At 39.8% G+C, this 27,362-nt stretch overlaps 1 protein-coding gene across 1 annotated transcript in view; it reads right to left on the reverse strand.

Moving 5' to 3' along the window:
* Positions 1–4,753: 4,753 nt before the first annotated feature.
* Positions 4,754–27,362, reverse strand: part of LOC106025467 (cryptic protein-like) — a 46,886-nt gene continuing 24,277 nt past the window's right edge. The window contains exon 9 of the mRNA XM_063259659.1: positions 4,754–7,408. Within this exon, the coding sequence (XP_063115729.1) occupies positions 7,305–7,408 (104 nt within the window). The 3' untranslated portion in view covers positions 4,754–7,304. The remainder of the gene's footprint in view (positions 7,409–27,362) is intronic.

Below are 27,362 nucleotides of genomic sequence, written 5' to 3' on the forward strand. Positions count from 1 at the left end.
ACCAAAAATATTAAAAACTGATAATGGACCAGCCTATATAGGCAAAGCCTTCAATGAGTTCTGCAAAATGATGGAGGTTCAATTAAAACATGGTATCCCATACAATCCCCAAGGTCAAGAAATCATTGAGAGGGCTCATAAAAGCCTCAAAAAAATTTTACAAAAACAAAAAGGGGGAGTAGGCCAAGGCCTGGCCCCAAAGGCACGATTATCCATGGCACTATTCACACACAATTTTTTAAATTTAAATAATGATAATTGCTCCCCAGCCGTGGAGCACTGCAACCCTTCCCCCAACCATAAAGGGTGGGTTAAATGGAAAGATGTCCTAACAGGACAATGGATGGGCCCGGATCCAGTGGTCAGCTGGAACCGAGGCGCGGTTTGTGTTTTCCCACAGGAATCGGGACGAGAACCACTGTGGGTACCGGAGAGACTGACACGGGCGACAAAGCCCTCGACTGAAGATCAGACCTGCCCTACCGGAGATCCATCACAGACCAACCAACAAGATGAATAGAAATAGCGGTAGCCCGAAATGGACAAGAAGATCCTCAGGCATATGCATGGCTCGCTCGCCTAGCCTACGACCGAGTCTAGGGGTGGTGAGCTTCCCACACTCCTCCTCTAAAAAATTATGACATAGCTGGGTAGGAGAGTCAATGACGGGTAAGAGCGTACTCCCCCGGTGCGACTCAACCTAAGCCAGGCCCTACCCCATCCTGCACGTAAGCCGCTGGACTGTTAGATGCTGCCCAGGTCTAAATTTCTCTCCGAGGGGATTTCTTTACGGAGAGGAAATGAGTGCAAGCTTGTGTGCATCCAGGTTCCGTCCAGTTTGTGCCTGGCCCTAGAAAAAGGACGAGGGCCTCAGGGCCTTGGCAGACCATGGCACGGCCGACCAGGGTCTAAGCCAAGGACCTACGGTGGGCCTACGCATAGGGCATAAGCCTCTGCACCCAGTCCAGAAAGGGCTACGATGCGCACATTCATAAAAAATAAAAAAGGGGGAGATGTTGGGAGCCGCAGCCCCGAGCCCGGTCGCCTCACTTGGCGGACGTGAGGCCTGTAGTAAAGAGTAAAGCCTGAGGTAGATTACCCCTCCCATCGAGCACGTTAGTTTCCTGCTTACCGCGTAAGCAACCCGCTCAACAATATAGTCTGCCTGGCAACTGATGATGTTAGCCAATCAGCTTGCCTTGCTCACTTTAACATGATTGGACACTGTATCCGTATATATACTGGTGCCACCCCTGGGGGGGGAAGAAGAAGCCCGGAAGTAGAAGCCCAGAAGGAGCCGCGGGGAGCGGACCAAAGGAGGCTTCGGCTGGGAGCGATCCCAGGGCAGGCTGTACGGAGAAGAAAAATAAAAGAAAAGGTTGTCCACTGCCAGACTTTGTCGTGTGTCCTTCCTGCCGGCCGGGAGCGACATCCACAGATCTAAGTTCACTATAGTATGAGAAATGTGGGTCTAGATTCTTTCTCTGCCTGTGAATAACTAATTTTCCCAGCACCATTTGTAAAACAGGCTAACTTTAGCATTTTTTTCTAGCTCCTTTTGTTAAAGATCGGATAGCTAAAATTGTGTGGGGCTGTTTCTGTGTCTTTGAGTCTATTTCATTAACCTATGTATCTACTTTTGTGCCAGTACCATGCTGCTTTTTATTAGTAGAGCTTTGTAGTATAACTTCAAATTCTATTCCATATGTGTCCTGCTTTTGTCTTTTTCTCAGGATGGTTTGACAAATCTAAACTTTTAGTTCCTTATAAAATTTGGATTGTTTCTTTATTTCTCTGAGAGTCATTATAGAGTTCCATCCTGGCTGGAGGTTCCCTAAACCTTGGGATTCCTGGAGCTCTGCAGACCCTAAGACCACCACGTGATACGGTAGAAAATAGTTTATTTGGTGAGCTCAAGAGTAAGGCTGCTAGCTACGGAAAGGGCCATGTTGATGGGAATTAAAATCAGACAGTGCAGTAGGACTTTAGGCCAAGAATGAACTTCCTCAGCAGCATGGAATGCAGCCCTTTCCTTTCTAAAAGGAGGTGCAGCCACACCCTACTAAGTCCCTGAGGTTCAAGGAATTATAATGCAAATTAACCAATGTGTTTTCTAAGATACCTCAGTTTTCCATAACCCTACACGTAGAAGAACTTGCTCAGAAGCCTGAATTCCAAGTGGTCATTTTAAATCCACAGAGGCAGCTGTGATAGGCGGCCACTGAACAGTAAGCAATCCTTGTGCTCTGTTTACTTGCAATTAGTACTGGATTGAGGACTCATAGCCACCCATTCCAGACCCCTCTTGGAATCCGGGAGCTATTCTTCCTCTTCTTATTTCCAATAAAAACTATCCTAATCTCTTCCTTTAGTTCATAACTACATTCTTTTCAGTTTGTGGGACCACAAGCTTGGTACAGACGGTAACATCACCATTTCTGAACAGCTTATGTTTTAAAGATTTTCACAGGTATTCAAAAAACAGATGTTAATGAAATAGAAATAAAAGAACATACAGTGTTAAGCAGGTAGTCAGACACTGGCCCGCCAGAGGGACAAAGGAGTCCAAAAGTGTGTATTCTGCCAGTTACAGTTAAGTAAGTTAAGTAAGCAGAAACTTCAGTGTACAGTACACTCATTATAGTCAGTTTTGGGTCTCAGACCCACAGACACAGGCTCTATTTCTCAAACGAGGCCTAGAGCACTCTGGACTGCATAGCATGTAGCCAGTGATATCAGAAGAAGAAATGTTCCCTAATTATTTCCCCCACTGAGGTAGGAGATTAGGGCTTGGGCAAACCAGACAGCTAACTGGAATGTGTCAAAGGTCATGAAAACCTATAGCTAGCAGATCATGGGGACTGTTCCTTAAGAGAAGAAAACATACAAACCCAAGACCCAAAATTATGTCAAACTTATGATAGTGAACACTGTGGAGCAGTCAGGAAAGTGCCATTTCAGTTCCTTTGCTTGAATCTGTGCTGTCTCCAGGACCATCACAGGGGCCACAGGGGCACATGCGTGTGGGCACAACTAATCAAAAGGCTCTGATTTTGATCCCTAGTTTGCATCTGGTGGGAGGCCTATTTTCAATAAGATTATTTTCAACAGCACAGTACACATCTGGTGTGAGGCCAAGTGACGTTTTGACAGGACAAATTCCAATGGCTACTTACATAAGATGAACAGCAGTCCAGGTATTTTGGATACAAAGGACTGATGTCGCTCTACCTTTGGAGCTGCTAGGAGCCTTTTTGCTGGATTGCCCTCTCTTGCACTTGTCTTCCCCTTCAATAAATGTACAATCTCACTGACTGTTGCTGTGTTCTATTCTTTGAGAAGCCAAGGACGTGAGAAGAAGCCCAGCGTGACCTTCTTCCACCCAGTAACACCACCTTGGGCTGAGAAGTGGCTTAGATGAAAAACATAGTTTTTGTAAACTTCTTTCATATATTTCTAACATGATTATGGTCTCTGACAGAATACTGATCATGTCATCTATAAAAGGCAGGAAGACATTTTTCAATGCCAAAATAGAATCCAGGTAAAGTATAATTAAGCATCATAATCACTGCAATCCTCTGAACCCCTGGAGTAACTCCTGTGTTCATGAAGAGATATCAAGACTTCTACTCACGGCAGATGCTTTTGTGGTACTGCCTGGCTTCTTACTTAATGGTGCAACTCTATGTCTACTTCACAGTAAGTTCTTCCTGTACGTCTGAATGGCACCATGTTTGTAATCAAACAGTTTTAACTACTACATGTTTATGGTACACAATGATTACATCAATTGTGGGGAAGTGGTACACTTAATAACACATGTTAAATCTTTTTAAGTCCCCCTCTTCCTCCTTCCTACTCTTGGTGCTCTTTCTATTTGCAAAAGATCAACTTCCCTCTTTCCTACTATCTATGCTTTCATCAAGGACACAAAAGGACAAAAGAGGTTCTTCTGATTTCTGATGCAGCAGGACCTAGCTTCCTGGTGACAGAATAAAAAACTATGATTGCCTAAATGCATGTATGTACTGAAAACTTTAAAAACTGTTATATTTATGAGCCAATTAAATTTTAATTTTGTGTCAACAGAATTCTGCCTTCTTTTATCTTTGAGCCTCCCATTTGAAAATTACATTCAATTTAGATTTTGATAGCCAATAGTTTAAAACATTGCAAATACCAGTCAAGTAATTAACTATATTGAGTTTTTAAATAATTGCATTTTACAGACTTGCGAGTGAAAGTGAGTTGAAGGAGCAGTAAGTAAGTAGAGGAGTAGGCCTCCTCTCCTGGAGGCATGTCCTCCCAACAGTGATGGTCTGTGCTTGCCAAGGGATTGTACTGGTGGGAAAAAGGGCTGGTGACACTGGCGGTAAAAAGAATTTTATCAGTAGTCAAGGAACATAGAAACAGGAGTTTCTTTAGATGAGGGTGCACTGTCAAGGGTGATACTGGGCATGTTTCAAGAGATGAATCATACAGTCAGTGTGAGATATTAGGGATAGGGACACGGGAAAAGTTCCAGGCAGCAAATATGATTATTGGAAAAATGCATTTCCCTTGATCGTCATTTAGCACCTTGTAGATCGTCCAGGAGCACTTGTGTTGTTCAAAGTTGAAACTTTGAAAAGAGTACTTCCTCCAGTTTACAAATGACCTTTAGCTTTAAATAACAAGATGATAAGGAGGCCTATGCATATTGTATTAGTTACTTTTGTTCTTGCTGAGACAAAATATCTGACACCCAAAGTTAAAGGAAGGACGATTTATTTTAGCTCATAGTTTGTAGAGGTTTCAGTTCATAATCGGCTGGCTCCAAGGCAGGGTGACCTGGCAGAAGGGCATCGCAAAAGAGAACCAGTCATGGCAAAGCAATGCAGGCAGACAGAAGTAAGAAAGTGAGGCACAAGTGGCCAGCAGTAAGCAGCAGCTAATGTTTTATCCAGCACTCATACTCCTAACTCAGCATCACACTGTGAATCAATCCCAGCATCATATCCTTGATCACAATACCACACACCCTATATCCAATCACCTCCAAAAAGCCATACTTATGACCTGGATATAGGCCATAACATGTATCTTTTAGAGAAGATGGGTATCTTTTAGAGAAGACTAATTAGGAGGAAAGAAAGGGCCTTAGATAGCAATGTTCATTTTTGCAATTGTTGCCATCGTGTGACTGCCTACAGAGAGCAGGATGGCTTTAACCTGAGTCAGTGTTAAGGGTTTTCATAGTTTATTGTAAGTGGATGGCTACCATATTCTGCGCAGCAACACAGTTTTGTCTTGGTCTTTTTTCTTTTCATCAAATTCAGTTTTTGATAGTCTCTTGTTTTATTTTAAGACAGGGTCTTGCTATGTAGTTCAGGCTGCCCTTGGCCTTCTTATGTATTCCACCTAAAACTTTCCAATTCTTCTGCCTCAGCCTGCTGAGATCTGGGATGGTAGGATCGTGCCACCACTCAGCTTTGTTGTTGCCTTTGTATCTGAGGTACTGGGAATGGAAAGCAGGAACTCTTTCATACTAGGGAAGTGTTCAACTCCAGGCATAGCACTGATATTCCAGCTCATGTTTGCGAGGGCGATGAAGTACCAGGTTCCTGGTCAATTTATTGATCAAGGCTGTATCATCCATTCCAGAGGTTTTTTTCTCTCCCATGACTTTTTTCTATTTATTAGTTCATGTAAATAACTTAGGATATTTGCTTGTGGTTATTTTTCCAAACAGTAAAGTGATTAATCAGTGGGAACCCAGGCAAAGGCCAGCTTAGAAATTGCCTAACTTCCAGGAATGCTGCGACTGGCAGGAAACAGCTCCTAGCTCTGGTTTATTTTTCCAAAGTCCTTTATACAAGCTTGGATTCTGATTGGGACTCAGGTTTGTCAGTGATCTGCTTTAGATAAGTGGTGCTTGCCCCCAGGAGATGGGGGAGATCTCCCTTGGGCCTCTGTAGGCTAAACTTTCCCCTGCCTTGCCTTGCTGTCTGCATCTGAGACACTTTTCCCTTTTGATATGGAGATGCTGTCATCTCCCCAGCAAGATGCTAATTGCCACAGGAGAAAAGGAGGCAGGTGCCAGGCTGCCTGCCTGCAGCCTGGGCTCTTCCCTCTCCTGTCTTCCTTTCCTTACTTGTGGAGCATATTTAGGTCACTGCTCTTGTCAGACCTAGAGCAAAGCATTCGCCCACGTGCTCAAGTCCCCTCTTCCAGGGACCCAGAGACCTGACAGTGCATGTGTGGAAGATGTGAGGCATTTCTACATCACTGAGGCCTGCTAGGGTGTGCATGGGGTTCTGGCTGCTCCTTGAAATGTTATTTCCTGGGAGGAGCCACATGTTTAAGGTCAGTGTGTACTCTTATGGCATCAAATTTGGACTCAGCGCTGGACAGAACCAGCATGCAATATTCACACACATCTCAGCTGCGGAGTTTGGGGTGAGGCTCAGGAAGCAAGAAAGGTCCCTTCACTAACAGTTATGTAAGTATTCATCTAATTTCAGGTAATAATAGATTAAATAATTCTATTGCTTACAGCATAGAAAACAAGAAGAAATGCCCAAGTCCAGATGATGTGGAGAAAATAATACCCAACCTGTCAGATCCGCTGAGTTCACGGCCTTACAACATCAAAGGAGGTGGGAGGAAGGAGGAGGAAAGAGAAAGTTAGAGCTTTACTGGAAATAAAAAGAACAGCTCCCAGATCTCCAGGGAAGATTATGTGTAGGTGGCCACTGAGGCTCTTTGTCAAGAGTACTTTATACAGCAAAATCACATTGTGTATACCGCATGGGCCAGACTACAACCAACCTGTACAATTCCAAGCATGTCCTCTTAGGTAGTAATAGGGGAACAAATCACACAGCAAGGGCATACTGAAAGAACGAAAGTATGCCTTGAAAGGAAAGGGAGTACAAAGCCAGATGTTCTGGTCAATCGCTTATATATATGATACCTATCTGGGTTCACTGGATCAGGTGTTTTTATTTACAATTTAATCTCAAGTCACTGTTTATCACTAGGGAGGCTTTCAGACCGAGCTATTGCTAGCTGCCGCAGCTCTGTCTTGAGGCTGGCCCTCTTCAGTGTTGTCTCCAGCCACAGTGTTGCTATGTCTTGTTCTTCTGCACTGATTTGCTCGAGGGCTCAATCACTCTCTTCACTGCCTATTAATTTCTATCTAGTTTAGCTGACTATAATCTGGCTCTTCCAGGAGGGATGCTGTAGCTCTTACACTATGTGGAATCAGTTTAGTCTTCGCAGCCTCAGGAGGGCATTTCTGTCCACTTCTGTCTTCCCCTTCATGGATGGATAAAGCCTTGCAGGATGATGCAGGGCGGCAGGAGAGCACTCCACATGCCGCACGCGCTTTGTTCATTGGCTTGTGAGGCCAGGTCTTGCAGGTCTGGAAAAGAACCCAAAGAATGTATAAAAGACATTGTTGCAGGCTTGGCTTAAGTAGATAAAACAAAAAATGTTTGCATGGGTACTCATAAAGGCCCTCTTCTCCTTGGCCTCCTCATTAGACTCTGCCCCTCAAGCCCCACCTCAAGGATAACGGGGTGGAAAGACAGGGCCTGAGCACAGCATCTCCCTGCATGGGGACCTCACAGCTATACCTCAAGCGAGACCAAGCCCTCTGGGAGCCCAGCACAAGAAAGGTATGCCTTCCTGTCTTCCTCTACCTCCTACTTTTTAAGTTTATATTAGAACTTTGCAGTGCATAATGATTACATTAATTGTGGGAATTAGGCACACATACATAACACACATATTTTTATTCTGTTTACTTCTTGTAGAGCACTTACTTAACATGCAAGAGGTCAGGGTTCCACTCTCAGTGTTGAAGAAAAAAGAGAAACAAAGGCAGGAAATAAAAGTCATTTATTTGCAGCCAGAAATGCCTGGATTTTTGTGGAATATGGAGGATATAGAGAAAAGGACTGTATTGGTTTTCACAGACTAACACAGAAATAGTCTTTTAGCTTTTTAGCACAACAGCAGACCAAGGTAGCCTTTAAGTGTTCTCACCCCTAGCACACCAGGAAATAAAAGAACTTGCAGCCACCTTGACACAGGATAGAAAAAAAGCTAAGTAGAAAGGAGACAAGGAAATCCAGATTTTAACATGTACTTTTACGAAAACCCATAGCTTCAAGACACAAATGTTATTCAAGCCTTTTCCCCTCTCAGGAAACTCATTCAGAAAAATATTCCTAGAGATCCTTTTACAATAAGCCTGTAAATCCTACCTCAATCTGGTACAATGTTGGTTCAACTTTCCCCCACATTATTTCTAACAATAATTCTTTGACTAGGAAGACCTTACTAAACAAGTGGTAACAACCAGCCTTAAATCCATGATCATTCACTACAGGATATCAACAGTGTTGCATCTGGCTGTCCCTTACTTTGAGATATGATGCTGTCTTTATCCAAAATGGTTCCCAAGCATTTTAAAAATAGCATTATCCATCAGTGAACAAAAATGTGACCATGTTCCCCATTCAGCAATGATACAGTTAAACATGTACACACTTGGTTCCATGTACAGGTGCTTTTACTGGTGTACACAAGACTAACAGACCTAAAGTGGTGGAATAAAACCCAACACCAGAATACAATCTCACCACGATCTGGAATCGAGAACCTGGGTCACAATAACTTGGTGAAGAAAAAAGAAGGCAATCTTTGGTAATCAGATGGGAGCTGACAGGAAAAGTAGAAAGCACACTGAAACGGACTATAATGAAGAGAAAAGAATACAGCAGGATGAAAAACTCATCCTGGCTCTGGGGGAGAGGGACCCTGCCCCGCAGGAAAGGCAGGGCAGGATTTAGCATTCACACACAAAATCGTTAAGTGTGGAAACACAGTAGCTCTAACAGTGATTCACTATCCCCCTCCACATCTGGTGGATTCCAAAAGTACAGCCCCTGGTTAGGATAAAAACATGTGGAGGAATAACTTTGGATCTATTTCTCTTTTTCCTTCTTGGTTTTGTGGGAATTTGAAGGAGCTTTCTTCTCTATTTTCTGCTTATTTTCTTCATTTTGTTCTTTGTTTTTTTCCTTTTTTTTCTGTTAGTTTTATTTATTTCTAATAATTTTCTTTTACTCCTTTATGTTGTGGTTTGTGTTTGCATGCCTTATCCCCCCAGTCCTCATGTCATCATGTAAGTGGCTGGAATCTAGCATTTATGATTGTTCATTATCATACCTGATTGGCAATTTAAAGAGTGTTGCACAATGCAGGGGCAGAGACCTGATGTACAGTATAGAGGAGGGAAGGAGATGTGCTCTCCCCCATCTTCTGCCCTGTTTGCTCTTCCTGTTTGTGGTCACCACAAACGGTTGCCCTGGAGGCATGCTACCCTGCCTTGAAGCCAGTTGAGTATGGACTGAAACATCCCAAACACCCGTAAGCTACATAAACCTTTCCTTCTTCCACTTTGGGCATCAGGCATTTTGTTTCAACAATGAGAAAAAAGCAACCAAAACACAACTTGGTAAAAGAGGAGTTGGGGTCATTGCTGTGGTTATACCTGATCACGTGGTAAACCAGAGTGTTTTGGAATGGTTTGTGGGAAGAGGTTAGAAAGGTTTAGAGGTGTTGCCTGAATGCATAGAGTTGGAACAACTTGGCCTGTTCTGCATGGAAGATTCTGGTCACAGCTCAGGAGACCACAAAGCTGATAGAAAGCCTGCTGGTAAAGAACAGGTTTGGAAGCTTCCTGCTGGGAAGGACCACATTGGTTGTTGGACTGCAGACAATGTGTGTTATTGCTTGGCAGAAAGTTTGTCTGCATTTTGCTTGTTTCCAGAGACTTTGCCAGAGACTGAGACTAAGGGCAGTGGACTGGTAAATCTGGCAGAAGAAACTTCAAGGCAGTTGAATATTGGGGCAGTGTCAGGACTATTGTTGGGGGATTTTAGCCATATCTATGCTGTGAATCAAGAGTAAAGAGCCCAGCAGGATGATTTAAAATGTGAGTTTGATGAGAAAGGAAGCTCCATTAAAGCTGTGGACTACAAACATGGGGCTGAAGAGATCGTGATTGCTGAGAAGCAACATGAAAATAGAAAAGATGGCCTGGAGGTATCATGGGAAGTGGCAGAGGGTCTCTACCCTTTTCAGCCTCCAAACCGCAAAAGTGGAAGATTCTGCTTGGTGGAGAAAATCTCCAGCACCATGTTCCAAAATGGTGGCAGCCGAGTTCCGGGAGAACATGGTGGACAGATAACAGCAGCTACGGAGGCTCTCTGAAAGACTTGGCTCAGAAGTCAGGAATGGTGCTGAGTAAGGACACATAAGCCGGTGGAGATATGCTCTGCTGACCCAGGAACAAACTGGGCTGAGAGAATCCAACTTGGAACGCAGTCCTGGTGCTAGAACAGGAACAGAAAAGCCTCAGTGTGGAGGCTGGAGCCCACCCCATTGGAAGCCGCGATTTGGGTTTCCCACCGCTCGGCGGCTGCCTCTACATCGGCTCGGCAAGGAGAGAGATGCGCGGAAGCTCTGAGAACGGGAATCTGTGAACCGAGTCGAAAACAGGACGGGCAGGGAGGCGTGCACTGACTTGTGGTGAGGTAAGTGAGAGAAACTGACACTCTACCACAATTTGACTCCAGCGGAGGACATTCTGGGACTGGGCAGACTTGCGGGAGCAAGGCGCTGTGGCAACTTCAGCCACGTATCACCCTCTCAAGCGGGATTGGTGAGAAGTGCCTTGCCACGTGACGCTGCTGGCGGACCCAGTAGGCTAGCACAACCCAGATCCCAGAGCGTGAGGGTGGCCTGGAGGGGCGGGCCCCGCGTAGGCTGCCTGGTCTGAAACTTCCTGGTGTGCTGTGGAGGGTGGGAACACCTAACCGGCGCAATTCGATCAGGCTGTGGCTGACAGGGAGGGAAGCTGGGCCCCCTATGTAAGCTTGCATATATGAGGAACAAAGAATATGGGAAGAGGCAGCAACAAGAAAGGCTCCTCGGCCCCCAATCCTGAGAAACAGGTAATGGCGGACACCGCACCAATAGACATAAAGCGCCATCTAGAGAGCCTCATAGATCAGTTCGGGAATGAAGTTATCAATGACCTGAAGCTAGAAGTAAGCAGAATAGTTAGAGAAATGCTAAGCACCGCCCAAGAAAAAACAGATGGTGGAATGGAAGAACACAAAAAGAGGGGAGAATTGTTTGATGGAGAAAATGGAGAAAGCATAGAATACGTGAAGCAGGTTCAAAGGGACTACCAGGAAACTAAAAAGTCTATCGAAAACTGGCATAACAGCTTGAAAGAAACTAAGGATAAGTGACTATCTGAACTGGAGGGCAGATTTGTAATATGGGAGAATGAAATGAAAGACTTCTTAAAAATAACAAAGAAACAAACAGCAATAATACAAAGACAAGAAGATGATAAGAGGATCCATAACTTAAGAATTAAGAACATAAAAGAAGAAGTAGGGACACAAACAAATGAACTACAAAAGCTACTCACAGAAATAATCCAGGAGAATTTTCCTAATTTAGCAAAGGTAAAGATACGCAGATGTATGAGGCATACAGGACCCCAGCCACCTACAACCCAAACAGAGCTATACCCAGGCATATAATAATAAAAATTCCAGAAATTCAATACAAGAACAGAATATTAAAAGCTGTCAGAGACAAGAAACAGACCACTTACAGGGAACACCCATCAGAATTACAGCAAATTTCTCTGCACAAACCATCAAATCACGAAGAGCATGGGGGGAAATAATTCAAGCTTTGAAAGATAATAATCTCCAGCCAAGATTTAGATATCCTGCACAACTGTCCCTGGAAATTGATGGAAAAACAAGGTGCTTCCAGGATAAAGAGGAACTGGGGGAGTTTGCAACCACCAATTCAACTCTACAGAGAATATTGCAGGATATTCTAAAAAAAGAAAAATACAAAGAATCCAGAAATAGTGGCGGGGAGGGCACAACGAATGGAGCAGAGAACAAAATGAAGAAGACAAACTGACAGCTAATGACAGAAAAAGAGCTCAACAGAAATGAGGCAGAGAAGATTGGATGATAGGAACAGCTATTTTGGAGAAAATGACGTCTTAATAGGTAATACTGATTTAGTATCATCTTGTTTTGAAGTCTCATCAAGCTTTTGTTCTTCTGTCTCCATTGGTCTAAACAGGTTGTATCTTTTTGGATTTTATTATGTACGATAGTATAAGCAAAATGTTTTAAAGATAAGGAGGTTATACAGAATCCATTGTTCATTTTCTGTTAGTTTATTGTAAATACCCCGTAATGCTGTCATTCTCTTAAATGGTTTTACATTGTTTTGATAAATTTAATGCTACAGTATACAAAGTTGTACTCAAGGATTTCAAGGAAAGAGACAATATGGTAACTACTTTTATGTCAGGATTATCTTGTGGTGAAACACTATTCTGCTTAAATGGTTATGTTTTGATCTGCGCTGTTTTGCTGTTATGCCCTCTTTTAGATCAATCTCCACTCCATTATTTACTTTTTTATTTTTATCCTTTTAATTAAGGAAAAAATAAATAAAAATAGCAGGGTATTTTATAGTAACCCACTTTGACTTTCCATTATCTTGATTTAAAGCCCTGTATTACTCTCACCATCTTGTTTTTGACTGATGTCCCTCTATTCTGTTTTGCTGGATAGTACCAGGTTCAAAAGTTTAGGCAACAGCTGTGAAGATAGTGAGATTCATTATGACACCCATTCCCGATGACTTTTATCTACTTTTGAAGACCTACAATGTCTCCAATGTTTTGGTTTTGTCGGTTTTGTTCTTTACTGTTTTTTTCAATTTTATTATAACTGATGATATAGGCAATTCTATTAGAGATAGCGGGAGGCATTATGGTAACCATTGTTGATCACCTTGTATTATGTTTTTACATTATTATGTCCACCCTTTTGATTTGACCGACTCTGCTCTGTTATGTCACATTTGGTTTTACTCTCTTCCAAAAAAGTAATAAGAACCGTGGGAGCAATGAAACCCAAAATGTGTAATAGTCATGGTACAAAAGAGAGGAAAAGAAAGTACTCCAAACTATATAACTGCATGTATATTTAAGTGTATAAGATAGAAAATGATATCACTGAGTTTTATTGGATCATTGAACAGAACTGTTTGCAGTATCATTGTTGGAATGTCCACTTTACAAGCTTTAATTTTGTGACTTGAACAATTATCTCTACGATGACAATATGTAATCCATTAACTAGTGATTTCCTACTGTTTATTTTTTTCTGTATATCTGTATAACTTGTACCCTTTCTCTGCTTTTTTTTTCTCCTTAAATAAAATTTAAAAAAAAATGGTGGCAGCCTCACCAGGTTCCAGAATGGTGGCACCACAGGGATTCTGTTCCTCACAATCACATTCAGAGTGCTTACTGATCTAGGCATTCGACCCCTGTGGCCAAGAGAAAGGAAAGCCTGGCAGCTGCTGCAGCTGGCAGCAGACTTTGCAGCATCCTCATAGTACTGGTTTTATGCACATGGACAATGCACAAGTTCTGAGATTGAAAGGGCTTCCACCCCAATTTCAGAAGGCTTGCAAGTCCAGGTAGTGTGCCCCTGAGAGGGCAATATGTGAAGCTGTAAATGAGAGGCTAAAGGTACAGTGGAGAATCCAGAAGTTTGAAAGACTCAGGAGCATGGATCATCTATGAAAAGCTGCCAAGGTTGAGGAGAGTGAACCTAAGAGAGAAGTTGTGGGAGCTAAAACTCCTTGAAGTGCTGAAGGGGTGGAGTCACTCAAGCCTGTTAGAGCTCACAACCAGATTTCTTCAGATGCTGAGTGTGGAACTCCGTAACCTAATGTTTGCCCTGCTGGATTTTGGACTTCCTTTGGTCCCATTCCTTTGTATCCCATTCATACCCTTTGGAATGGTAATGTTTACCTTGAGCCATTATCTGTGGGAAGTGTTTGACTTTATTTTCATTTGTACAAGGGTTTGCAGCTAAGAGTTTGCCTTAGATTTCAGAGGAGACTTGGGACTTGAAATTTCCAGTAGAGCTGAAACTGTTAAGACTTTGGCAGTTCTTGGAGATGGACTAAATATGTTTTGTACAAAGCACGTGCATGAGTCTTTGAGCGGCAAGAGATGGAATACCGTGGTTTGTGTTTGGATGGCCACACCAAGCCTCACACAGTTACAGAAATGGCCAACTTTAGCATTTGTGGTTCATTGTCTAGTGCTAGGATTGGCAGTGTGATTGCTGAAGCTGCCCAGGGATGGGGAGCCTGCATACAATATAGGGGAGGAAAGGAGGCATGCTTTTCCTCATCTTTTGCCCCGTTTGCTCTTTCCATTTGTGGCCACAACAAATGGTTGTCCCTAAATAATGCCACCCTGCTTTGGAGCCAGCTGAGCATGGATTGAAATTTCCAAAACATTTTGAGCTAAATAAACCTTTGCTTGTTTCACTTTGGGTGTCAAGTATTTTGTCCCAACAATGAAAGAATAATAACCAAGACACTTGAATAGGATCCTTTACATCACTTTTCTCTTTCCTCATTTTGCTTTTGTTTACCTTTCAAATTTTACTTCTTCCATTTTCTCATTCCCTACCCTAACATCTTTACTTGTGTTATTAAGCTTTAATAATCTTCACATATTTAGTGGTTTCTATGCTACTATTGCATTACTGAACCTTTTTCTACTGTTAATGATGCTTTTGGTGCATTGGGTAGAGAGCGTTACATCAGTATTGGATTTGTCTTACCGTCTATGTTATGACAGATCTCTTTTCTATCATTAAGGCTGGTAGAATGATAGCTTTTCTTAGTTCTCATGGCATTTTAATATCAAGTTTGATTTGGACTCTTATTGTTGCTGATTTCATTGCTATTGCCAGGGTGATATAAGTTTTTGCTATTAATTTATCTTTCCTCCATGGCACTATCTGATTTTCCTTTGTGTCACCAACAGTACTAACTGATTCCTAGAGAACGGGGTGCTAAGCCAATTGCACTGCACTGTCCCCTCCCCAGACTAATGGGAGTGGCTGGATCTTGGGACAGTGGATAAAGGTCTATAGTTGGCCAAACCCAGAAGACATCATGGAAAAGCAGATACTAACTGAAAAGTTTTCCATATTAGCAACAGTCTGTCCACTATAACAGGCCAGCAATCCTCAGCACATACATACATACACAAAATAAAAACAAAGCCTCAGAAAACTCAGTGGCTCCAAATGAAATCCACAGGACATTCATGGAGGGGAAATAAGAAACTAAACAGCAGAATTATATAAAATGAAAGGGGAAGACCAAAAACAAAACTAAACAAAACAAAAACAAAAACAAAAGCAAAAACAAAAACTCAATAGGCTCATTCAGTGGGCTCAATGATACAAACTAGTAATAGACACAATAAACCAAATGATCAGTGAGCTTACAAAAGACACTGATAAAAAGATACTGGAGCTCAACAAAATAAAGAATATAAGGGACAAGTTCAGTAACAAAGTTCATGAAAAGGTATCAAATAAAATACAATAAAATATACAGGCATCAGAAGTGACTAGTGTGAGGACAGAGTGTCAGAAATAGATGATAAGGCTGATGCAGGTGACCAAATACTCAGAGGTACCTTGAAAACTGTTAGAGGACATAGAAAATGGTCAAAAACAGCTCTACCATAAGACTTCACAAATTCAGTGAAGTAGCCGCAACAAAAATCACTTTATCATCTCAATAGACACAGATTTATCCTTTGGCAAAGTGCAACATCAATTCATGGTCAAAACATGAGTAAAAGGACCTTTATCTTAGTATGACTAAAGTCATTTATTACAAAACTAATGTTAACACCATATTGAGGTTGAGGAAAACAAAGAGTTTCCTCTAAAACCAGGAAGAAGTCACGATGTCTACTATCATTGTTCTTGCTCAGTACAGTACTCAAATCTCTAGTCAGAGGAATCAGGCGAGAGAAATAAATGAAAGGGAAACATACAGGAAAGGAGGAAGGCAAACTGTCCTTATGCATTGTCATGGTTTTATGTTTGTGTCCCCCAGGCCTCATGAGTTTGCATTGTTCATATGTGACGGTTCGTTGTATAGTGTTTGGATTGATGGTGTCAGTGCTCCACCCACATAGGGGTGGAGCCAGGATGTGATGTAATGGCAGGAAGAAGGTGTGTTTTTTTCTTTGCTGGTTTGAGTTTGCTGCTGGCGGCCGCCATGAACTGCAGCCCAGCCATGCCTGCCTGTCTTGGAGCCAAAGAGTGTGGACTGAAACCTCCAAAAACTGTAAGAAATAAACCTTTCCTTTCCCAGCTTTGGGCTTCAGGTATTTTGTCTCAGCTATGAGCATAAAGTGACTAAGACACTCATGGATGATATGATCATTCAAAAAAGGGTCAAAAACAACTCCACCATAAGAATTCTACATGTAGTAAACAAATTCAGTGAAGTAGTAGCATACAAAATCAACACACAAAAAAATCAGGATCATTTCTGTATAGTGATAATGAACCCACTGAGAAAGAAACTGAGAAAATCATAACATTCACAATAGTTCCAAGGAAAATTAATACTTAAGATTAGGAGGAATCCAAAACTGGCCTCTCCCGCTAGACCACAGAATTGCCGGCATCGGAAGAAGCCAAGAGATAGTAATTGGGCCTTTTCTCTCAATTTTCCTTCTTTCTTTTTTCATCCTTTACTTTTTCTTCTGTTTCCATTTTGCTCCTCTTCCTATTTCCTTTTTTCTTTCTTTTCTAAACGGCTGGGGAGAACTCCACTCACAGCAAACCAATCCCATTCCCCAAACTTAGTGACCAAGTTAAGAAAAATCCCTCAAATATTCCTTCATATTTCTTTTCTACCTCTTCTCAAATTGCTCAATCCTTTCATGAACACAATCCTTTGTGTTCCTGTCTTGCTTCCACTGCCTGCCCAGTAATCAGTGTTTTACACACTATCCACCCTAAATATCCAAACCGGGAAGATAAAGTTACTCTACCAAGGTGAAACATTTGCATACAAACTCCTAATTTATGATTGGTTCTGTTCTATGACTATAGACTATGCTCATAACGGTCTGAACTACAAACTCAACAGTCACTACAGTTTCTCAGTTTCTATATTGTGCTTTGTGCTATTGTTAGTGCCAATTTTACCACTTTAGCTAAGATGTCATATCTGTTGTAATCAGTTGTTCTCCTTCTGTAACAAGACAGGGAAGCTCTGAGGTAATAACTTCACCAGAGCCTTACATCAAAGGAATGAGAACTGAGCAAACAGATATCAACATCCCACACTTAACTAATTAGGAAGGTAGGGTCTAGGGACAGATGAACCTCAAGATTTACTCACACACAGGAGACATTCCTGAAACAGACATCGCCTAGGCAGGTCTTGATATTAGTGACATAGCTACTTACTACAAAAACTCACAAGGATCACCCTAAGAAAATAAAATAAAACATATTTTAGAAATACCAAATGACAAGACAAAAGAAAAATGGTCTCAGACCTTCAGTTCACCCAGAATAAGTTCAGAAGACGTTCACCTAGAAGAAATTGCAAGACACACATCTAAAATTTCTGAAATGATAGCAAAAGAAGTAGAAAAACAGTAAGGCTACTGAGATAATCAGATAAGAAAAAAAATCTCAGACAAAAAAAGAAGTATTAACAATTATAAAGAACCGCCCAGCAAATCTAGAGTAGGGACAGATAAAAAAAATAGAGGACAATAAGAAGAAGACAGAAAATGTGAATGATCAATATAGGAAAGAAATACAATGTAGGAAATGGTCTCAAACAGAGTATCCATAAAGTAAAGAATTCCATTTAAATCTGGAGGAAAAAAAAATGACTTTGAACAAAACTGAACACAGACTTTCAGACCTTAAGACAGGCTCTGGATGGTGATCATGAAAGGAAACATCTTTTAAAAATAACAAAAGGTCAGAAAAATTAGAATTCCACAGGTGCAAGGTGCCACAAAGGAAAATAACATAAGAACAACTGGTGTCATTGAAAAAGCAGGAGTCAACACAAATTCTACAAAAGATAATTTGCTGCAGTACTAGCAGAAACTTTTCCCAAGCATGGCAAAAGAACTTGACAAGCAGGGAAGTGAGGCACTTCCACCCAACTAGCCATAACCAAAATAAATCACATCCAGACTTGTAATAATCAGGTAGCAAGAAATTTAGCACAAGGACAGAATAGTAAAAGCATTTACCGGAAAGGAACAGATCACTTATAGAGGAAATCACACCAGAATGACAGCAGACTTCTCAACACAAATACTTAAGTTAAGAAGACCAATCTTGGTCTGAAGTATTTCAAGACCTGAAAGAAAACAACTTCCAAACCAGATGGATGTACCCCACAAAATTATCTTTCACGATTAATGGACACACAAAACGAATTTTTTACCCAAGATTTAGCTCAGTGTCATAAGAGCCTGCCTGGCAGGGAGTGAGTTTGATCTCTGGTAACAAAAGTAAATAAAATTAATGGACAAATAAGATACATCCACCATAAAGAACAACTGGAGAAATTCCTTAAAACCAAGCAAAGGGTCCTGAATGATATTCTAGGCAGAGATAAAATGAACCCAATTCCAAAAACAAAATCAAAAGAAACCACCAAGCAAGGCAAGCATTTAAACAGAGGGGAAAAGTAGAGAACCAACAGTAAAAAATAACATGACAAAATTAAACCAGTATGTACCAGTATATACCGGTAACAATGAAAAGGGCCTCAATTCACCAATGAAAAGAAACGAACTGGCAGAATGGTTCAAGAAACAAGTTCAAACACTATGCTTTATACAAGAAACATTTAACTCAGAAGGAAACTCACAGACTAAAAATCAAGGGATGGAAAACAGTACTCCTGCAATAGGAACCCAGAAAAACGGCAGGAGTAGCTATTCTGTTTGCAGACAATGTTAACTTCAAATCAAGAATGATCAAAAGAGACAAAAATAGTTATAACAAACTTGTTGGGAAAAATTCAAGAAGAGATAACAATCATAAATGTCTATGCAGCAAACATGGAAGTACCCAACTACATCAGACAAATATTAATGGACATGAAAAATCAAGTAAATAATAATACAGTTATAATGGGGATCTTAACACCCCATTGTCACAGAGACAGACCAACCAAACAAAAACTTGGCATATAAATAACAGAACTGAACAAAAACAGTGAACAAATGAACTTAGTACATGCGTACAGAGTGTTCCAACCAAGAACATCAGAATACACATTCTTCTATGTTGCCCATGAAATGTTCTCTAAAATAGACCATATACTAGCCAATACAATATACTTAGGGAATGCAAATGAATTGAAATCATCCCATGCATATTATCTGATCATAGTGCAATAAAACTGGAAATTAATGGTGAAAGAAACCACAAAAATCCACATATACACAGAAATTAAATACCGTAGTCCAGAACATCCAATGGGCCTATCATCACAGCCTGTGTTTCTCCAGATAAGCCAAATTAAAATATAAATTAAAGAATATCTACAATCAAATGTAAGTGCAAACACAACTTAAATAACCTGTGAGATGCAATGAAAGCAGTCTTAAGAGAGAAATTTATAGTAGTGAATTCTTACATTTGGGAAATAGAACAAATACAAATAAAACCCAAAGCCCATCAAAGGGAGGAAATTGTAAAAATCAGAGTTGAAAGAACAAAAAAAATTGATAAGCCTGTAAACATCCTTATCAAAAAGGAGAGAAAATCCCTGAAATTCATGCAATAAGGAATGAACAGGGTGAAATCAGTACAGATTCTCTGGAATCAGATCATCAATACCTACTTAGAAAACCTTTACTCAAAAAGGATGGAAAACATAGAAGAAATGAACAGATTGCTAGAAACATATGAATTACCAAAGCTGAATCAAGAAAATGTAAAAAGTCTGAGAAACCCAGTATCAGTTAATGACATTGAAAATGTAATTAAAAACTTACCAACAAAGAAGGCTCATGTCCTGGTGGATTCAACATGGAATTCTGTAAGAAATTTAGAGAGGATATGGCAATATTCATCGAACTCCTTTTGGAAATTGAAAGGGAAACAATTGTCCCTAACTCTTCTTGGAGGCAAGTATGACCCTGATAAGAAACCTGGGCAAAACTCAACCAATAAAAAGAGAACTACAGGCCAAATTTCCTAATGGACATAGATGTAAAATCTCTTAATAAAATACTAGCACACAGAATGCAACAAACCATAAAGATTACACACCATGACCAAAGAGATGTCCCGAGAATCCAGGGATGGAAACTCGGGGGAGAAAGAATAATGACCATGCCAGCAAATTAGCCCAGTACAGGATCCAGTGCCACACACGGCCACCAGTGGACTGGGAACAGGTAGACCCAAGCCTCTCCCCATGAATCAGCACCATTTGCGGACTTGGTGAGGAGGAAGAACAGTGGCCACACTAACAGACAAACCCACTCTGGCAACTAGTGCCATAGATGGGCCACAGCCAGACTGGGAATGGCCAGACCCCAGCCCCTTCCAGCAATTGGGGTGGCAAGCAAGAGGTACCAACCCCCACCTCCCATAAGCCACTGGCTTATCTGGAGAAACACAGGCTGTGATGATAGCTATCAGGGTGAAATGCAAATGAATGTCTGTAGTGCTTTGGTATTTCAATAGTATTGCAGGTCTAGGAGCGGTGGTGTGATCATAGGTTCAGAGGATATTGGTACACAGTGCGGCATCTAGAGGACATTTCCTTCCGAAGCTTGTGGCCACTGTTGATTCCATATGATCATGTTTTGAGGTCCTATATCATTTCCATTGTTTTTTTTGGGGGGGGGTTAGGTTTTATTCTCTTCTGTTTTGTTTGATTCTGATAAATCAGATGGCAGAAGAATCTATTTCAAGGATAGCAAAATACAGTATGGTCGCAATTTTGGATTTGTTACTGGCTTGTTTTCAAAAGCCTTTATTTCACTCATTGTTTTCTTCTTATTATTTCTGTTCTGTTCTGTTTGATTTTTACTATGTCTGAAGTTATCTGCCTTTTTGAAGACAACAAAAGGCATTATGGTAACTATTATCAATTTCATGCTTTGAAGTCCTGTCTCCCTTAAACTAGTTTGCTTTGATTGGTTTGATTCTGTTTTATCCTCTTTAAAATAAAACAAAAAGTAATAAAAATAAAGAACCCAGAGACGATTCAACATACGGAAGTCAATAAATGCAGTATACCATATAAACAGTGTCAAAGACAAATCATGTGATCATCTCAATAGATGCAGGAAATGCTTTTGAAAAAGTCCAACACTCATTCATGACAAACACTCTCAGAAAACTGGAATACATGGTCATACCATGTATCTGATAAAAGCTGGCTACGAAAAACAAACAGCCAACATCATGCTAAATGGAGAAAAACTCAAAGCTTTTACTCTAAAGTCATGAAGAACACAAGGATGTCCACTATCACCACTCCTATTCAATACAGCTTTGAAAACATTAGCCAGGGCAATTAGATAAGAGAGAGAAATAAAAGGAATACTCGTAGAAATGGAAGAATTTAAACTATCAGTGTTCACAGATAACAGCATATTCCACACAAAAGACTCCCAAAATCCTATCGAAAGACTTCTAGAATTAATATCCAAATTCAGTAGCATAGCTGCATACAGTCAACAAAGCATGTTCACTGGAAGAAAGATGGCCTCTTCAATAAATGCTGCTGGAAAAGCTGGATGTCCATAGGCTGAAAAAACCTAGGCCTACGTCTATCACCATGCACTAAGCTAAAGTCAAAATAGATCAAAGATCTAAATATTAAAACAGAGTCAGTAAATCTGCTGAAAGACAAAGTAGCTAGAAACCTCAAAGATATTGGGTTAGGCAGAGTTTATGAATAAACCCAAACTGTACAGGAAGTACTTCAAAGAATCAATAACTAGGATCTCATCCTATTAAATGTTTTTAGATACCAAAAGAAATCACCAACAGAGTGTAAAGACAACCCCAGACTGGGAAAATAATTTTAGCCAACTGTCTCTCAGACTAAAGAATTCTATCTCTAGATATAAAGAATTTTTAAAAATTCAGGCACCTGAAATTCAAGGACTCAATCCAAACATGTGCATCTCAGGGTGAATATGCACTTCTGAGATGAAGAAATATGAATGGAATATAAATATATGAAAAAATATTCATCATCATTGGTCATTTGAAAGATGCAAATTAAAACAACACTGAGATTCCATCCCACCACAAAAAGAATGACTGTCATCAAGAAATCAACCAATAGGAGGCAGCAGAGGAATTCTGGCTTGGGGAAGGTAGTGTGTGGGCTAAGTGGAGGTCACTCTGTGGATGTGGAGGGAGATCTTTGCTTCTCTGATGTATCAGACAGTCTCCAGGAAACCAGATAATATTTCACAGCTCACGTGTGTTTCTTCCTGCTGCTAGAAAATAGAAGGCTCAAGAAGAAATCAGACAGGTTTTGATTCAATACTCCTAGGCTTGCTACCCTAGGAAGAACATAGGACTCATCCAACAAGCCCTGCAGGGGGAATTCAGGTGACTGGCCCAGCTCTTCATTGTAGGACCCAGCCACTGGACAAACATCAACCTTACAGTAGGACCCCAAGATACACATTACCAACAGTTGACACTAGTGGGATTGAAGGACCAAATATTAAACTGAAAGGGGAAAACAGCAAAATGAAAAAGCAAAATGCCGTCTCAAACATCTAGTTCACCAGGAGCAAGTATAGGAGACACTGACATAGAAAGAAGACTTCCAAAGTAACACACCGGAAATTTCTGAAAAGATAGCAAGAGAAAAGAAAAAAAAACAACAACAAAAAACAGCTCCATGAGGCTATAAAGGAAATCAAGTTAGAAGTACTCTCCCATGTAAGGACAGACATAACAACCTCAGTAAAGGAATTGTTCAGCACAGCTAAAGAAGAAATAGAGAAAAAAGTACAGGAGCATGGGAAACTGATCGAAACCCTGAATGAACAATGCAGAAAAAAGTAGAATTCATGAAACAAACTCAAAGGGACATCCAAGAAACAAAAACTGCAGGAGTGAATGCAAATGACATAACTATTCACAGAAGTAATACCAGAAAATTTCCCAAACATGAGGAAAACATCGATATGCAGATAAGTGAGACATATAGAACACCAGACAATCACAACCAACATAAATCTACACCCAGATACATAATAATTAAGATACCAGACGTGCAGCATAAAAACAGAATGCTAAAAACTGTTAGAGAAAAGACACAACTCACCTATCAAGGAAAGCCCATTGGAATCACAGCACACTTTTCAGCACAGACCCTCAAGTCAAGACAAGCTTGGAGTGAGGTATTTCAAACCTTGAGAGAAAACAACTTTCAACCTGAGGTACCCAGCAAAACTTTATTCAAATTTAATGGAGAGACAAGATACTTCCATGACAAAGAACAACTAAAGAAATTCATGTCCACCAAACCAACCCTAGAAAGAGTACTGAAAGACATACTAGATGGAAGCAAAAATGACCACAGTCCCCAGAACAACAGAAAGAAACCACCAGGTAGGACAAGCAATAAAAAAAGGGGGGAGGGGGGAGCCGAAAGCAAACAACTGGAACATAACACGGTAAAGTCAAGCCAGTACGTGTCAGTTATATCCATAAATGTAAATGGCCTCAATTCACCTATCAAAAGAAATAGGTTGACAGAATGGATCAAGAAACAGGATCCCTGTTATGTTGTTATGTCCTCTTTTATCTCAGTCTCTCCCTTATTCATTAAAAAATTATTTAGTTATTTTTTATTTTTTTTAATTAAGGGGAAAAATTTAAAAAATTAGCAGGATATATTATAGTAACTTTTATTGATTTCGTATTAACTTGATTTGAAGTCCTATAATACTCCCACTATCTTGTTTTGATTGATTAGGCTCTGTTCCGTTCTGTATGATAGTATCAAGTTTGAGGGTATAAGCAACTACTTTGAAGGAAATAAGATTCACTAGGATGCCCATTCTGGTTTGACTATTATCTCCTTTGGAAGTCCTATAATGTTTACAATGTTTAAATTTTATTGGTCTTGTTCTCTACTGTTTTGTTCAACTTTATAATACCTAATGAGATAAACAATTCTTTTTGAGGAAGCAAGAGGCATTATGGTAACCATTGTTGATAACCTTGTACTCTGTTTTTACATCATGTACTATGTCAATCCTTGGTTTTGACTGACAGCTTTGTTTTGCCATATTTGACTTTATTCTCTTCCAAAAAAAAAAAAAAAGTAATAAGAACTAAGGAGTAATAAAACCCAAAATGTATAAATTTTGTTGTAGAAAAGAGAGGGGAAAAAAAAGTACTCTAAAGGATACAACTGCAAGCATATTTAGGGGTGTTAAATAGTTGACCATATTAATGTTTTTGGTTGGATCATTGAACGCAACTGTTTGCAGTCTCTCTGTTCGAATGTCCACTTTGTATGCTTTGACACTGTGACTTGAGCAACTATCTCTAAGATGATAATGTGTGATCTATTAGCTGGTGATTTCTTACTGTTTTTTTTTGTAGTTCTGTATTACTTGTACCCTTAGACCACTTTGTTTTGTTTTGTTTTTTCTCTTTTTCCTTTTGAATAAAATTAAAAAAAAAAAAAAGAAACAGGATCCCACAATAGGTTGTATACAAGAGACACAGCTGACCCAAAAGGAAACTCAGAGATTAAAAGTCAAAGGATAGAAAACAGTATTATATGCAAAAGGAACCCATAGCAAAGCAGGAGTAATTATTCTATTTGCAGACAATATGAACATCAAATCTAAAATTATTAAAAGAGATAAAGAAAGTCACTACATACTCATTAGTGGAAAAATTCTAGAGGAAGAACTAACAATTACAAATATACGTGCATCAAATATAGGAGCACCCAACTATCTAAGACCAATACTAATGGATATGAAAAACCAAATACACAGCAACACAATTATAACAGGGGGCCTTAATACCCCATTGTCACAAAGATATAGGCCAACTAGACAAAAAGTCAGAAAAGAAATACTAGAACTGAATCATACCTGTGAGCAATTGGACTTAGTAGATGTTTACGGAGTGTTCCACCCAATCACATCAGAATACTCTTTCTTCTCAGCTGCACATGGGACATTCTTCAATATAGACCACATATCATCCCATAAAATATTCTTAAGTAACTGCAAAGGTTTCGAAATTATCCTATGCATAATATCTGACCATAGTGCAACGAAATTGGAAATTAATGGCAAAAGAAATTGCAAACCCTGCATAAATACGTGGAACTTAAATAACAATCTTCTGAACAACCATTGGGCTACAGATGAAATTAAAGAAGAAATAAAGCAATACCTACAATTCAATGAAAATGCAGAAACAACAGAGTAGAATCTGGGAGTTGCAATTAAAGCGGTCTTAAGAGAGAAACATATAGCAATAAACTGTCATATCAAGAAAACCAAATGAGCACAAATAAACAACCTAATTGTTCGTCTCAAGCTTCTAGAAAAACAAGAGCATGTTAAACCCAAAGCTTATAGAAGAGAGGAAATTGTAAAGATTGTAAAGAGCAGAAATCAATACAATTAAAACTAAAAAAAAAATACGAGGAATTAATGAATCAAAAAGTTGTTTTTTGAGATAATAAACAAAAATGACAAAACTCTAGCTAACCTTATCAAAAAAAAGAATGAAAAAACCAAAATTGATGCAATAAGACTGAAAAGGGAGAAATTACTACGGATCCCATGGAAATTCAAAAGATCATGAATACCTACTTTGTAACTCTCTATTCACATAGAGTAGAAAACACAGAAGAAATGGACAGATTTCTAGAAACATATGAACTACCAAAGCTCAACCAAGAAGATATAGCAATTTTAAATAACCAACATCAGCTATTGAAGTTGAAATAACTTCAATAGTACAACTTACCAACAAAGAAAAGCCCAGGTCCAGATGGATTCACAGCTGAATTCTACAAGAAATTTAGAGAAGATTTGATGCCAATACTCCTTAAACTCTTCAATGAAATTGAAAACGAAGCAAGCCTCCCCAAATCAGTCCTGGTGGTAAGTATTACTCTGATACCAAACCCAGAGAAAGACCCAACCAAAAAGGAGAACTATAAGCCAGTCTCATTAATGAACATTGACACAAAGATTCTCAATAAAATGCTGGCAAATAGAATGCAGCAAATCGTTAAGCAGATTATACATCACTACCAAGTGGGATTCATTCCAGGAATGCAGGGATGGTTTAACATATGCAAATCATTAATTGTAATACACCACATCAACAGAGCCCAAAACAAAAACCACATGGTCATCTCAATAGATGCAGAAAAAGGTTTCACTAAAGTCCGACACATGTTCATGATGATAACCCTTCAGAAACTCAGAATATGTGGTATCTACCTCAATCTCATAAAGACCATCTACAAAAAACCAACAGCCAACATTATACTAAATGGATGAAAACTGAAAGCTTTCATTCCAAAAATCAGGAGCAAGACAAGAATGTCCACTATCACCACTCCTATTCAATATAGTTCTGGAAACACTAGCCAGGTCAATCAGAAAAGAGAGAGAAATACAAGGAATAACGATAGGAAAGGAAGTAGTTAAACTATCGCTTTTTGTAGATGACATGATACTTTACGTAAAAGACCCAAAAAACTCCATTAAAAGACTACTAGAGGTAATAAACCAATTCAGCAGTGTAGCTGGATACAAAGTCAGCACTCAAAAATCAATGGCATTCCTGTACACCAACAAAAATATCACCAAGAGAGAAATTTATGGAAATATTGCCTTTGACAATAGCATCTAAAAAAATGAAATACATAGGAAGCCACCTAAGAATGAAAAAGACCTATATGCTGAAAATTGTGCTATGCTAAAAAAGGAAAGTGAAGAGCATATTAGAAAGTGGAAGAATATTCCTTGCTCTTGGATAGGAAGAGCTAACACTGTGAAAATGGCCCTACTCCACAAACTGTATACAGATTTAATGCAATCCCAATCAAAATACCATTAACATACTTTGTAGATCTAGAGAAAACACTCCCAAAATTCATTTGGAAACAGAAGAAATATAGATTAGCAAAGGCAATTCTGGGCAACAAAGGCAAGGCAAGAGGCATCTCAGTTCCTGACTTGAAACTATACTACAAAGCCACAGTGATAAAATCAGCATGGTACTGGCAAAGAAACATACCTGAGGATCAATGAAACAGATTAGAAGATGCAAACACAACTACAAAGACACTCAGCCACCTGATCTTTGACAAAGGGTCTAAACATG

Source organism: Cavia porcellus, unplaced genomic scaffold (assembly GCF_034190915.1).
Source record: "Cavia porcellus strain 051 isolate PalLab524CR breed Dunkin Hartley unplaced genomic scaffold, mCavPor4.1 scaffold_12, whole genome shotgun sequence".
NCBI classification, from domain to species: Eukaryota; Metazoa; Chordata; class Mammalia; order Rodentia; family Caviidae; genus Cavia; species Cavia porcellus.